This window comes from Bombina bombina, chromosome 3 (genome assembly GCF_027579735.1).
Source record: "Bombina bombina isolate aBomBom1 chromosome 3, aBomBom1.pri, whole genome shotgun sequence".
Classification (NCBI taxonomy): domain Eukaryota; kingdom Metazoa; phylum Chordata; class Amphibia; order Anura; family Bombinatoridae; genus Bombina; species Bombina bombina.
The window spans coordinates 921,018,322-921,033,387 of NC_069501.1; the positions used below are offsets into that span (position 1 = coordinate 921,018,322).

A 15,066-nucleotide genomic window follows, 5' to 3' on the forward strand; every position below is an offset into this window, starting at 1 on the left:
CTTTGAGGCGGAATTTTACCCGACTCAACATAGGCAAGATGAATTAAAGATTTCAACCAAGATGCCAAAGAAATGGCAGAAGCTTTCTGGCCTTTCCTAGAACCGGAAAAGATAACAAATAGACTAGAAGTCTTACGGAAAGATTTCGTAGCTTCAACATAATATTTCAAAGCTCTAACAACATCCAAAGAATGCAATGATTTCTCCTTAGAATTCTTAGGATTAGGACATAATGAAGGAACCACAATTTCTCTACTAATGTTGTTGGAATTCACAACTTTAGGTAAAAATTCAAAAGAAGTTCGCAACACCGCCTTATCCTGATGAAAAATCAGAAAAGGAGACTCACACGAAAGAGCAGATAATTCAGAAACTCTTCTAGCAGAAGAGATGGCCAAAAGGAACAAAACTTTCCAAGAAAGTAATTTAATGTCCAATGAATGCATAGGTTCAAACGGAGGAGCTTGAAGAGCTCCCAAAACCAAATTCAAACTCCATGGAGGAGAAATTGACTTAATGACAGGTTTTATACGAACCAAAGCTTGTACAAAACAATGAATATCAGGAAGAATAGCAATCTTTCTGTGAAAAAGAACAGAAAGAGCAGAGATTTGTCCTTTCAAAGAACTTGCGGACAAACCCTTATCCAAACCATCCTGAAGAAATTGTAAAATTCTCGGTATTCTAAAAGAATGCCAAGAAAAATGATGAGAAAGACACCATGAAATATAAGTCTTCCAGACTCTATAATATATCTCTCTAGATACAGATTTACGAGCCTGTAACATAGTATTAATCACGGAGTCAGAGAAACCTCTATGACCAAGAATCAAGCGTTCAATCTCCATACCTTTAAATTTAAGGATTTCAGATCCGGATGGAAAAAAGGACCTTGTGACAGAAGGTCTGGTCTTAACGGAAGAGTCCATGGCTGGCAAGATGCCATCCGGACAAGATCCGCATACCAAAACCTGTGAGGCCATGCCGGAGCTATTAGCAGAACAAACGAGCATTCCCTCAGAATCTTGGAGATTACTCTTGGAAGAAGAACTAGAGGCGGAAAGATATAGGCAGGATGATACTTCCAAGGAAGTGATAATGCATCCACTGCCTCCGCCTGAGGATCCCGGGATCTGGACAGATACCTGGGAAGTTTCTTGTTTAGATGAGAGGCCATCAGATCTATCTCTGGGAGCCCCCACATTTGAACAATCTGAAGAAATACCTCTGGGTGAAGAGACCATTCGCCCGGATGCAACGTTTGGCGACTGAGATAATCCGCTTCCCAATTGTCTACACCTGGGATATGAACCGCAGAGATTAGACAGGAGCTGGATTCCGCCCAAACCAAAATTCGAGATACTTCTTTCATAGCCAGAGGACTGTGAGTCCCTCCTTGATGATTGATGTATGCCACAGTTGTGACATTGTCTGTCTGAAAACAAATGAACGATTCTCTCTTCAGAAGAGGCCAAAACTGAAGAGCTCTGAAAACTGCACGGAGTTCCAAGATATTGATCGGTAATCTCACCTCCTGAGATTCCCAAACTCCTTGTGCCGTCAGAGATCCCCACACAGCTCCCCAACCTGTGAGACTTGCATCTGTTGAAATTATAGTCCAGGTCGGAAGAACAAAAGAAGCCCCCTGAATTAAACGATGGTGATCTGTCCACCACGTTAGAGAGTGCCGAACAATCGGTTTTAAAGATATTAATTGATATATCTTCGTGTAATCCCTGCACCATTGGTTCAGCATACAGAGCTGAAGAGGTCGCATGTGAAAACGAGCAAAGGGGATCGCGTCCGATGCAGCAGTCATAAGACCTAGAATTTCCATGCATAAGGCTACCGAAGGGAATGATTGAGACTGAAGGTTTCGACAGGCTGTAATCAATTTTAGACGTCTCTTGTCTGTTAAAGACAAAGTCATGGACACTGAATCTATCTGGAAACCCAGAAAGGTTACCCTTGTTTGAGGAATCAAAGAACTTTTTGGTAAATTGATCCTCCAACCATGATCTTGAAGAAACAACACAAGTCGATTCGTATGAGACTCTGCTAAATGTAAAGACGGAGCAAGTACCAAGATATCGTCCAAATAAGGAAATACCACAATACCCTGTTCTCTGATTACAGACAGAAGGGCACCGAGAATCTTTGTGAAAATTCTTGGAGCTGTAGCAAGGCCAAACGGTAGAGCCACAAATTGGTAATGCTTGTCTAGAAAAGAGAATCTCAGGAACTGATAATGATCTGGATGAATCGGAATATGCAGATATGCATCCTGTAAATCTATTGTGGACATATAATTCCCTTGCTGAACAAAAGGCAATATAGTCCTTACAGTTACCATCTTGAACGTTGGTATCCTTACATAACGATTCAATAATTTTAGATCCAGAACTGGTCTGAAGGAATTCTCCTTCTTTGGTACAATGAAGAGATTTGAATAAAACCCCATCCCCTGTTCCGGAACTGGAACTGGCATAATTACTCCAGCCAACTCTAGATCTGAAACACAATTCAGAAATGCTTGAGCTTTCACTGGATTTACTGGGACATGGGAAAGAAAAAATCTCTTTGCAGGAGGTCTCATCTTGAAACCAATTCTGTACCCTTCTGAAACAATGTTCTGAATCCAAAGATTGTGAACAGAACTGATCCAAATTTCTTTGAAAAAACGTAACCTGCCCCCTACCAGCTGAACTGGAATGAGGGCCGTACCTTCATGTGAACTTAGAAGCAGGCTTTGCCTTTCTAGCAGGCTTGGATTTATTCCAGACTGGAGATGGTTTCCAAACTGAAACTGCTCCTGAGGACGAAGGATCAGGCTTTTGTTCTTTGTTGAAACGAAAGGAACGAAAACGATTGTTAGCCCTGTTTTTACCTTTAGACTTTTTATCCTGTGGTAAAAAAGTTCCTTTCCCACCAGTAACAGTTGAAATAATAGAATCCAACTGAGAACCAAATAATTTGTTTCCCTGGAAAGAAATGGAAAGTAGAGTTGATTTAGAAGCCATATCAGCATTCCAAGTCTTAAGCCATAAAGCTCTTCTGGCTAAGATAGCCAGAGACATAAATCTAACATCAACTCTAATAATATCAAAAATGGCATCACAGATGAAATTATTAGCATGCTGGAGAAGAATAATAATATCATGAGAATCACGATTTGTTACTTGTTGCGCTAGAGTTTCCAACCAAAAAGTTGAAGCTGCAGCAACATCAGCCAATGATATAGCAGGTCTAAGAAGATTACCTGAACATAGATAAGCTTTTCTTAGAAAAGATTCAATTTTTCTATCTAAAGGATCCTTAAACGAGGTACCATCTGATGTAGGAATGGTAGTACGTTTAGCAAGGGTAGAAATAGCCCCATCAACTTTAGGGATTTTGTCCCAAAATTCTAATCTGTCAGGCGGAACAGGATATAATTGCTTAAAACGTTTAGAAGGAGTAAATGAATTACCCAATCTATCCCATTCCTTAGCAATTACTGCAGAAATAGCATTAGGAACAGGAAAGACTTCTGGAATAACCGCAGGAGCTTTAAAAACCTTATCCAAACGTATAGAATTAGTATCAAGAGGACTAGAATCCTCTATTTCTAAAGCAATTAGTACTTCTTTAAGTAAAGAGCGAATAAATTCCATCTTAAATAAATATGAAGATTTATCAGCATCAATCTCTGAGACAGAATCCTCTGAACCAGAAGAGTCCAAAGAATCAGAATGATGGTGTTCATTTAAAAATTCATCTGTAGAGAGAGAAGATTTAAAAGACTTTTTACGTTTACTAGAAGGAGAAATAACAGACAAAGCCTTCTTTATGGATTCAGAAACAAAATCTCTTATGTTATCAGGAACATTCTGCACCTTAGATGTTGAGGGAACTGCAACAGGCAATGGTACATCACTAAAGGAAATATTATCTGCATTAACAAGTTTGTCATGACAATTAATACAAACAACAGCTGGAGGAATAGCTACCAAAAGTTTACAGCAGATACACTTAGCTTTGGTAGATCCAGCAGGCAGAGGTTTTCCTGTAGTATCTTCTGGCTCAGATGCAACGTGAGACATCTTGCAATATGTAAGAGAAAAAACAACATATAAAGCAAAATAGATCAAATTCCTTATAAGACAGTTTCAGGAATGGGAAAAAATGCCAAACATCAAGCTTCTAGCAACCAGAAGCAAATGAAAAATGATTCTGAAATAATGTGGAGACAAAAGCGACGCCCATATTTTTTGGCGCCAAATAAGACGCCCACATTATTTGGCGCCTAAATGCTTTTGGCGCCAAAAATGACGCCACATCCGGAACGCCGACATTTTTGGCGCAAAATAACGTCAAAAAAATGACGCAACTTCCGGCGACACGTATGACGCCGGAAACGGAAATGAATTTTTGCGCCAAAAAAAATCCGCGCCAAGAATGACGCAATAAAATGAAGCATTTTCAGCCCCCGCGAGCCTAACAGCCCACAGGGAAAAAGTCAAATTTTTGAGGTAAGAAAAATATGATAATTAAAGCATAATCCCAAATATGAAACTGACTGTCTGGAAATAAGGAAAGTTGAACATTCTGAGTCAAGGCAAATAAATGTTTGAATACATATATTTAGAACTTTATAAATAAAGTGCCCAACCATAGCTTAGAGTGTCACAGAAAATAAGACTTACTTACCCCAGGACACTCATCTACATGTTTGTAGAAAGCCAAACCAGTACTGAAACGAGAATCAGTAGAGGAAATGGTAAATATAAGAGTATATCGTCGATCTGAAAAGGGAGGTAAGAGATGAATCTCTACGACCGATAACAGAGAACCTTATGAAATAGACCCCGTAGAAGGAGATCACTGCATTCAATAGGCAATACTCTCCTCACATCCCTCTGACATTCACTGCACGCTGAGAGGAAAACCGGGCTCCAACTTGCTGCGGAGCGCATATCAACGTAGAATCTAGCACAAACTTACTTCACCACCTCCCTTGGAGGCAAAGTTTGTAAAACTGATTTGTGGGTGTGGTGAGGGGTGTATTTATAGGCATTTTAAGGTTTGGGAAACTTTGCCCCTCCTGGTAGGAATGTATATCCCATACGTCACTAGCTCATGGACTCTTGTTAATTACATGAAAGAAATAAGTTTAAAGACATATATTTAGAACTTTATATATAAAGTGCCCAACCATAGCTTAGAGTGTCACAAAAAATAAGACTTACTTACCCCAGGACACTCATCTATATATAGTAGATAGCCAAACCAGTACTGAAACGAGAATCAGTAGAGGTAATGGTATATAAGAGTATATAGTTGATCTGAAAAGGGAGGTAAGAGATGAATCTCTACGACCGATAACAGAGAACCTATGAAATAGATCCCGTAGAAGGAGACCATTGAATTCAATTAGGCAATACTCTCTTCACATCCCTCTGACATTCACTGAACTCTGAGAGGAAAACCGGGCTCCAGCCTGCTGCGAAGCGCATATCAACGTAGAATCTAGCACAAACTTACTTCACCACCTCCACGGGAGGCAAAGTTTGTAAAACTGAATTGTGGGTGTGGTGAGGGGTGTATTTATAGGCATTTTGAGGTTTGGGAAACTTTGCCCCTCCTGGTAAGAATGTATATCCCATACGTCACTAGCTCATGGACTCTTGCTAATTACATGAAAAAAAATATCAAATGGTAATCTCGCCTCCTGAGATTTCCAAATCCCTTGTGCTGACAGAGAACCTCAGACAGCCTCCCAACCTAAAAGACTCGCATCTGTAGAGATCATGGTCCAGGTTGAAAGAATCGAAGAGACCTGTAGAACTAAATGATGGTGATCTTAACCACCGAATCAAAGATAGATAAACATAGAATTCGAAGATTTAAAAAGTGAAATCCTAGAATCCCTGCACCATTATTCAGCATCAAAAACTGGAAATAATAGAGACTGAAGGTACCGACAGACGGAACCCAATAAAAATGTCACTTGTCTGTTAGAGACAAAGACAGTGACACAATCTATCTGGAAACCTAAAAAAAGGTGACCCTTGTGTGAGGAATCAAGAGCTTTTGATAAAAATATCCACTAACCATGTCTTGAAAAAACAAAGTTGAATCATATGAGATTCCGCAGTCTCAGAAAATAAAAATAATCTGAATGAAAACAGAAAATGAAGATATGCATCTATTGTATCTAATGAAAACAAATAATGCTCTCACTGACCAAAAAAAGGCAGAATAGACCATATAAATACCAATCTAAAAGATGGTACATTTATATAATAAAAAGATTTTCTATCTTTGGAACAATGAATAGTTTTGAATAAAACCCCAAAACCCAGTTCCTAAAAATGGAACTGGAATAAATACCCTAGAAGATTCCAGATCTGAGCAGCGCTTGAGCCCTAACAGGTGATCAGCCGCACTTCAACATTACCCAAAATATATAGGACTGAAACACATTAAGGAAAGTGTTAGCCTTACTGGAATAGCTGGAATATAATAGAGAGAAAAAGACTTCTCATAGTCGGTTTTACTCTAAATTTTATTCTGTAACCAAAATCTAAGAAATTTGGACCGAATAGAACCAAACAAATTTAAAAAAAAATCTTAACCTGCCCCTTACCAGCCAAGCTGGAATACGGCACATACATGCAAATTTAAGGAGCTGATTTTGAACTAAAAAACTTCCAATTAAAAACATGTTACTTGGGTAAGAATTTAGAATTTTGTTCCTTAGTAAGAACAACCAAACTAAAATAAGCTTAAAGTTTTAGTCTTAGAACTCTATCTTGAAGCCCAGAGTAACAGTTAAGAATTGAATCCAATATGAACCAAATAATTGATTATCTTGGAAAAAAAGAAATAAGAATTTTTTAGAAATCACAAAATTCTGCTAGCTAAAAACAGCTAAAGACATAGATTAAACCTCATTTGTGAAAATATTCAATAAAATGAAAATACAAATGAAATTATTAGCATGTTAATCCAGTTAAAGGACCAGTCAACACACCGGACTTGCATAAACAAATCCAAGACAACAAGACTAATGCAACAGCACCCAGTCTGAACCTCAAATGAGCAGTAGACTTTGTCCCTTAACAATGCTAAATAAAACATAATCTGATACTTGATCTTAAAGTAAACAGAAAAATGAAGCAAATGCAACATCATCCAAATAAATCACAGGTCCAAGAAAAGTACCTGAAAATAATTTTCCTTAAATAAGATACAACCATCTAAAAGGAAAATAAATACTATTTTGCTAGAGAAACAATAGCATATTTTAGCAGGAGTAGAGATAGCCCCATTAAATTGGAGAACCCTCAAAATTGAAATTAACTGTCAGCAAAGAATATAATTTAAAACCTTTGAAGAAGGAAGAAAATTCTCAGCCTATTCCATTCCCTAGTATGAAGAACTGGAAAAAAACCTCTGAAAACACAGAAGATAAAATAAGCAGAAATAAAATGTTAGCTAGTCTTGAAAAAGAACTAGTTACCTCAATATCCAAAATAATCAACACCTTTTCAACAAAGAACAAATGTACTCTAATAAAAAATAAAAAAGTAGATTTGTTAGTGTCAATATCTGATGAAGAAAATTCTGAATGAGAAAAAACATCATCAGAGAAGGATAATTCAGTATGTTGTTGGTCATTTGAAACTTCATCAATTAAAAAAGAAGTTTGAAAAAGACCTAAAAATTTTAATAGAAGGCGCAAAGTCAGACAAAGCATTTAACATAGAATCAGAAAAATATTCTTATAAATTTTCTAAGTATATCTTGTACATAAGATGTAAAAAGAATAGCAATACATAAAGCATAAATACTAATGGATTCTGCATGTAAAAGTTTATCATGATAACTTATTACAAACCATAGCTAAAGATAAACATTCATAACATTTAAAATAAATGAACTTAGCTTTGGTAGGACTTATCTCAGTCAAACAGGAATCCCTCAGTATATTCTGATCCAGGAACAGTTTATGGAAAATCTTGCAATATGTAATAGAAAAAAACAACATATAAAGCAAAATTATCAAATTCCTTAAATGACAGTTTCAGGAATGGGAAAAAATGCAAACAAACAAGCCTCTAGCAACCAGAAGCAACAAAAAAGTGAGACAAATAATTTGAGAAAAAGTGGAACAAGAATGACGCCCATGTTTTTGGCGCCAAGTACAACGCCCATCTTTTTTGGCGCCAAGTATGACACCACATCCTCTGACGCCAAAAACAACGCCCACATTTTTTGGCGCAAAAAAACGTCTGAACACACATGCGTCAAAAAATGACGTAACAACGAACAACTTCCAGGGACAACTACGGCGCCGGAAATGACAATTTTGCGCTAAAAAAGTTTGCGCCAAGAATGACGCAATAAATTGAAGCATTTTCTGCCCCCGCGAGCCTAACAGCCCGCAGGGAAAAAAGTCAATTGAAAATTTTCAAGGTAAGAAAAAAATATTTATTCATATGCATTATCCCAAATAATGAAACTGACAGTCTGAATGAAGGAATACTGATTATCCTGAATCATGGCAAATATAAGTTTAAAGACATATATTTAGAACTTTACATATAAAGTGCCCAACCATAGCTTAGAGTGTCACAAAAAATAAGACTTACTTACCCCAGGACACTCATCTACATATAGTAGATAGCCAAACCAGTACTGAAACGAGAATCAGTAGAGGTGATGGTATATAAGAGTATATCGTCGATCTGAAAAGGGAGGTAAGAGATGAATCTCTACGACCGATAACAGAGAACCTATGAAATAGATCCCGTAGAAGGAGACCATTGAATTCAAATAGGCAATACTCTCTTCACATCCCTCTGACATTCACTGCACTCTAAGAGGAAAACCGGGCTCCAGCCTGCTGCAAAGCGCATATCAACGTAGAATCTAGCACAAACTTACTTCACCACCTCCCTGGGAGGCAAAGTTTGTAAAACTGAATTGTGGGTGTGGTGAGGGGTGTATTTATAGGCATTTTAAGGTTTGGGAAACTTTGCCCCTCCTGGTAGGAATGTATATCCCATACGTCACTAGCTCATGGACCCTTGCTAATTACATGAAAGAAAGTGTGTTTCTGTTGATGCGAGGCTTAATGCTGCCCCAAATAAAAGAGTTTATCAAGGTTTGTAAGTGGTTCAGGTATGATATCGGGAGGTGTATTGGTGCTGCTTGCATTATGTAAAGTATTTGGGGTAGAATGGTCATCTCAATTGCTTGTATACAGCCCAACCATGACAATGGTTTGTCTTTCCAAGTAGTGAGCTCTCTAGATACTTTGAGTAAGAGAGGTGAATAATTGTGTTTGAAGAGTTTTCTACTTGTGGGTGTTAGGAAGACCCCTAAGTATCTAATTTTATCGTGTTTAAGTTTGCAAGCGCAATGTTTACTTAGGGTATCAAAATCTCTTTTAGACCTGGAAATTTTAAGTATTTCGGATTTTGTAAGGTTAACTGAGAAGTTGGAGTATGTACCAAATCTTTCAAATTCCTCTAATAGGAAAGGTAATGCGGTGTGTGGAGAAGTGAGTGAATTTAGTACATCGTCTGCGTATAGTGAGACTATGTACATGTTAGGGCCTTATTGGATTCCCTTAATGTTGTGGTTATTTCTTATGTTTGATGCTAGGACCTCCATCGTTAGTGCAAAGAGGATCGGGAACAAGGGGCAGCCCTGTCTGGTACCGTTAATTTTGAATTGGTCTGATAGTGTTTTGTTAGCTCTGACCTTTGTTGAAGGGTTTGAGTAGAGGCTTAGGATTCTATGTATTGTTTTGTGTCCGAATCCAAAATTATATAGACATCGAATGATTAAGTCCCAGTCCAAACGGTCAAAGCCTTTTTCAGCATCTGTGGAGATTAGTACTGCTGGTTGCCCCAACAGGCTGGCATGGTCAATCAAATAAATGGCCCTGATTGTGTTATCCCTTGCTTCTCGTATTGGCATAAAGCCTGTCTGGTCCGTGTGTACTAGATAGGGGAGAATTTTATTAATTCTTGTAGCTAGGATTTTGGCAAATATTTTTATGTCTGTATTAAGTTATGAGATGGGTCTATAGTTTCCTACCTTGGAGGGATCTTTATCAGGTTTGGGTTTGACTGTGATGTGTGCTTCTAATGTTTGGTGGGACCAATTCTCAGTGTCGTCAATTAATGTTTGGTGGGGTGCTAACATGTCTTTATATTGCTTGTAGTAGAGGTTGGAAAAAACGTTCGGGCCTGGGCTTTTGTGAAGGGCAAGTGAGTTGATGGCCGTGTGGACCTCAGAGTGAAATTGGTTCCTCCAGTGGTTTGGCTAGGTCATTAAGTAATGTGAGAAGATTAGCCTTCTCTATATATTGGTCGTATGCTAGTGGGTCTTTGGCTGCCGGGGGAGCAGGGAGGTTGTATAGTTTACCATGATAGTGTTTAAATTGTTCCACTATTTGTCGGCTTACAACCGAAGGAGTTCCCTCAGAGGTAACTAGTTGATGGATGTAAGAGTTCATTTGTGTTTCCTTTAGGACCCTGGCTAAGGCTGTCTCTGATTTGTTAGATTATACCTTTCAAAGATAGAATGCTTTTTTTAGGCTTCCTTATATATTAGGTGATTGAACGAATGTCTTGCTTTTTTAAGTGACAGTAAGAGGGAGGTGACTTGTGGGTCATTTTTATGTTGGGATTCTAATTCTCGTAGATTTTTCAGTAGGTTCAAATAGGTTGTCCGGTATTGTTTGTTCAGTATCCCAACCTGTTTAACAAGTTTTCCCCTTATAACTGTTTGTGTGCTTCCAATAGAGTGTGTGTGTGTGTGTGGGGGGGGGAGATAAGGGAATATTTTTTTAATGCAACATCAGCGAACAAAAAAACGGTAACAATGTTTACTTTTCTATTTAACATGTGAACCAAGCATCTTCATTACTATACCTCTTACTGGTGGTCCTTGTACAGGCTTCGGTTTACTGCCATTAAGAAGGAAATTTAATGCAGCTTCCATATTGTTACTGTAGTCCATTAAAGCCTGTCTTGCTGCATCTTTACTGAAGCCCATGTCTGTAATTTTTATCAGTGACTTTTCATCAACCTATAATAAAATAAATGCAGAAATGAATTCATAATTGGTCTTTGGAGTTCAATACATTGTTTTATCTACTTTATCCTTAAATCCAACTTATATTTCATTAAAGCTCTAGTCATATTTCCATTCAGTAGAATTATTTCTTTTTTCCTGCTCCATTAAAATGTCTTGAAACCTACAGATGTTTAACTGAATAGTAATGCATATGTCTATATCAGCTGCAAACACGATAATTTATTTTATTTCACAGCATTTTGATAAACAATAAAAGCTTTTAATGAAAAGAAAAAAACTCATAGAATCATATAAAGAACAGCACGTTTATAGAGCTATGTAGACTCTTTTCCCATTTAAAATTGAAAATGCCTGCAATTAAAAAAATAACCTTACAAATGTGATGCAATGAATACATTTAAATGTGAAAAACTAAACTGACAGAATACTCTTAAATAAATTAAAATGCTCAAACTTTTTGCATTTTAATGTGCAGATAGTGTCCTTATACATAAAGCAAGCAAATACAAAAGCAGTTAATATATGCTGCTGCGATAAGGTAAACAGGATGATGCTGAAGTCTCTTATATCATCAAAAGGATTAAACAAATTATTAAATTATTATATTATAGGATGTATGTTATGTAAAGGGTCTCAGAATATTTCCATACATTTAGGTACCTTCAAATAATTTAGCTAAAATCAGATAAAAAATGTTATAAACTACCCAATTGAAAACTTTCATGGGCAAAATCCGAATGGCATATTGAAGAGTTTATGTAACAACTATTACAAAATTTTACAGTCAAATTTTAAAAATAAAACTTTTTGCTGCACAGTAATAATATAAAGGAAGCATCTTGAAAATACTTAAAGGGAGATAAAACCCAAATTTTTACAACTTTACAATTTACTTATATTATCTAATTTGCTTTGTTTTCTTGGTATCCTTTGTTGAAAGGGATATCTAGGTAGGCTCAGGAGCTGGGAGCTAGCTGCTGATTGGTGGCTGTACATATATGACTCTTTTCATTGGATAACCAATGTGTTCAGCATACTCCCAGTAATTAGGCTGACCATATTGCCGCTTTAAAAAGGGACACATATGAAAAATACATATGTCAGGGTTTTTTCATTGCTGTTTAAAGACATGTTTTGCACAGGAACCCTGACATATGTATTTTTAATATGTGTCCCTTTTTAAAGCGGCAATATGGTCACCCTACCAGTAATGCATTGCTGCTCCTTCAATAAGGAATACCAAGTATGAAGCAACATTGATAATAGAAGTAAATTTAAAAGTTGTTTAACCCTTTGGCTGCTAAGCCATTTCCCACCTGTGTGCTAAGCTGGTTTTGGGCTTTTTGTTGCAGTTCACATTTAAACACTTTTAGAAGTAAAGTTTGTGCAAATAAACTATACATATATATTGTTTTTTTCAGCAGACCCAGCAGATTCAAAATATACCATTATTATATGTGTATGTATCATCAGGTTTAAAAAATAGCATGTAAAATGTGAAAAAAGTGTGTATTTTTTTTACTCCTGACTCAAAAACTTAAAGTGAATGTAAAGTCAGCAGGACAAGTTAACGCCATATTATTAATGAAGACAAATTAGGGGGGCTTTTATTCATCGTTTTTAATTTTCCTAATTCTAACGTTTATAAAATACCTTATTTTTGTTTCTTTTCTTACCGCCCTTCCTCCGCCCGCCATATTGTCCCTCTATTTCAGATTGATTGACAACAACGATTGCCAATCCTTTCCGCCCCCCCCCCCCCCCCCAGGGCGTTCAACCCCTTTTTAAAATGTCATTTGCTTCTTCTGTGCATGCGTTAGACCATAACCTGCAGCTTGAGAACGGATGTGAGTTCACGCGACGCGCATGCTCTATACGACACATGGCTAGATTGAGCAATAAACAACGCCACACTAAATAACTCATGCGCAGAGTAATTATATAGGATTCTAACGCAGGTGCAGATGAAGAGCCAGATGAAAAGCTTCACGGCTGCGCGCTTTAGACATACGTATAGAGCGGGTGGGACCGCTCTATACGTCACTCAGTGGAAAAAACTAAAGTGCCGGCTGTGAGGAGTGAAATCGAAAACAGAGCAAAGTTATTGATTATAATATATAAGAAAGAAAAAACAGAGAGAAGCCCCTAGCATAACTCGAAAAGAGCGGCTACCAGGCTGCAAGAGGACAAAATCCCGTAGAAAACTTAAGTTATGCTTACCTGATAATTTTCTTTTCTTCAGATAGAAAGAGTCCACACCAGCATTCATTACTTTTTGGAATTCAGAACCTGGCCACCAGGAGGAGGCAAAGACACCCAAGCCAAAGGCTTAAATACCTCCCCCCCCCCCCCCCCCTTTCCTCATCCCCCAGTCATTCTGCCGAGGGAACAAGGAACAGTAGAAGAAATATCAGGGTGAAAATGTGGTCGCCCCACAGAAAAAATACGGGCGGGGGAGCTGTGGACTCTTTCCATCTGAAGAAAAGAAAATGATCAGGTAGGCATAATTTAAGTTTTTCTTCATAAATGGAAAGAGTTCACAGCTGCATTCATTACTTTTTTGGAAAACAATACCCAAGCTATAGAGGACACTGAATGCAAAAATGGGAGGGTACAAGAGGCGGCCCATTCTGAGGGCACCAGGCCTGAAAACCCCTGCCCAACAAAATTTGGCTTTGTCCGAAGCCAAGAACAACTTTAAAAAAAAAGGAAACGGCCCAAGGACACTGACCCGCAGATAGTCCACAAGCCTTGCTAGAGACCGCAGGAACTAGACTCGACTGAGTCAACAGTTTCCAAGAGACACCGTTGCCCAGCAGTCGGTCTCCAAACAACACACCCCTTACTAAAGAAAGGGAACAAACTACCGTATTCTTTCACAAAGAAGAAAAGACACGGAGAAAACATGATTGAACTTGTAAAGTGCAGCTAACTCACCTTAAGGGACTTAAGGTGCTGCTCATTTCATCAACCTCGAAAGGAGGAAACGCTGAGTAGACCTCGCCGGGGATCGAACTTGCAACCTTCGGTTTGCTACAGTGCATAGTAGCCACAGTGCATTATGCCTAAGGAACTCCAGAAAAAAAAACCTTAAGAGGGCACAAACACAGAGCAAAAAACCAGAGAAACCAGGTCAGGCTAACAGAGACCCAACTAGTCTCATAGAAACAAGGGGAGGCAACGACCAAACCCCAGAAATACAGAAACCATGGAAAAGGCCAGGAATCTGAAAAAGAGAGAGGATCTTCCCAACACTCTAGAAGAAACTGAAGACGAAGGTCTTCAAGTCACAAAAAGGTAGCTCAGAATACCGAAATATTCAGAAACGAAACCTTGTGCAGCAAGCTCAGATAGGTCTGACGAACAACACCTGAAGCAAAAACACTGCAAGCTGCATTCATCTAAAAATGACTCTGAAACTTAAATACTTGCAGGGCAAGTAGAAAGCAGCTGAAGATAGGATCCTTCAGATGGCTAAGTATCCACTAACCAGCCGAAAACGTTGCAGGCTATCTAAGAGTCGCCAGTCCTAACCACAAATCTTGAACCTGGAGAAGAAGAAACCTCAAAGAGGCTTACCGTACCATGAATGCTCTGAGGACGAAATAGCAGAGCACCAGATCTCAGATCCTGCTCCAACACCGGACCAGCCGAAGCCCAACCACAAGCCCCAGGTATCAGGGTACCAGGAATCAGACTGAGACGAGAAGTGCAAAAATAATTACAACTTTATTAATAGCAAAAAATAATAAAAAGTCCACAATTCAAATAACAAGCCAGGAATCAAAACCAGAGCTGGTAGTCAGACGAGCCGAGTCAGAAGCCAAAGCGAATAGTCAGACAAGCCGGAATCAGGAACAAGGAAAACAGCAGCGTCAGGAACAAGCCAGGGATCAGGAACCAGGAAGGACGTCAGGCAGCCAAATAATTCACAGGAGCTCTCACAAACAGCAAGGGCAAACAAAGCAT

General features: G+C 38.3%; 1 protein-coding gene across 1 annotated transcript in view; it reads right to left on the minus strand.

Moving 5' to 3' along the window:
• TDRD3 (tudor domain containing 3) overlaps positions 1 to 15,066 on the minus strand; it is a gene marked incomplete in the record, with an annotated part of 1,228,671 nt that overhangs the window by 523,392 nt on the left and 690,213 nt on the right. Inside the window, 1 exon segment of the mRNA XM_053707943.1 lies at positions 10,932 to 11,088. Coding sequence (XP_053563918.1) covers positions 10,932 to 11,088 — 157 coding nt within the window.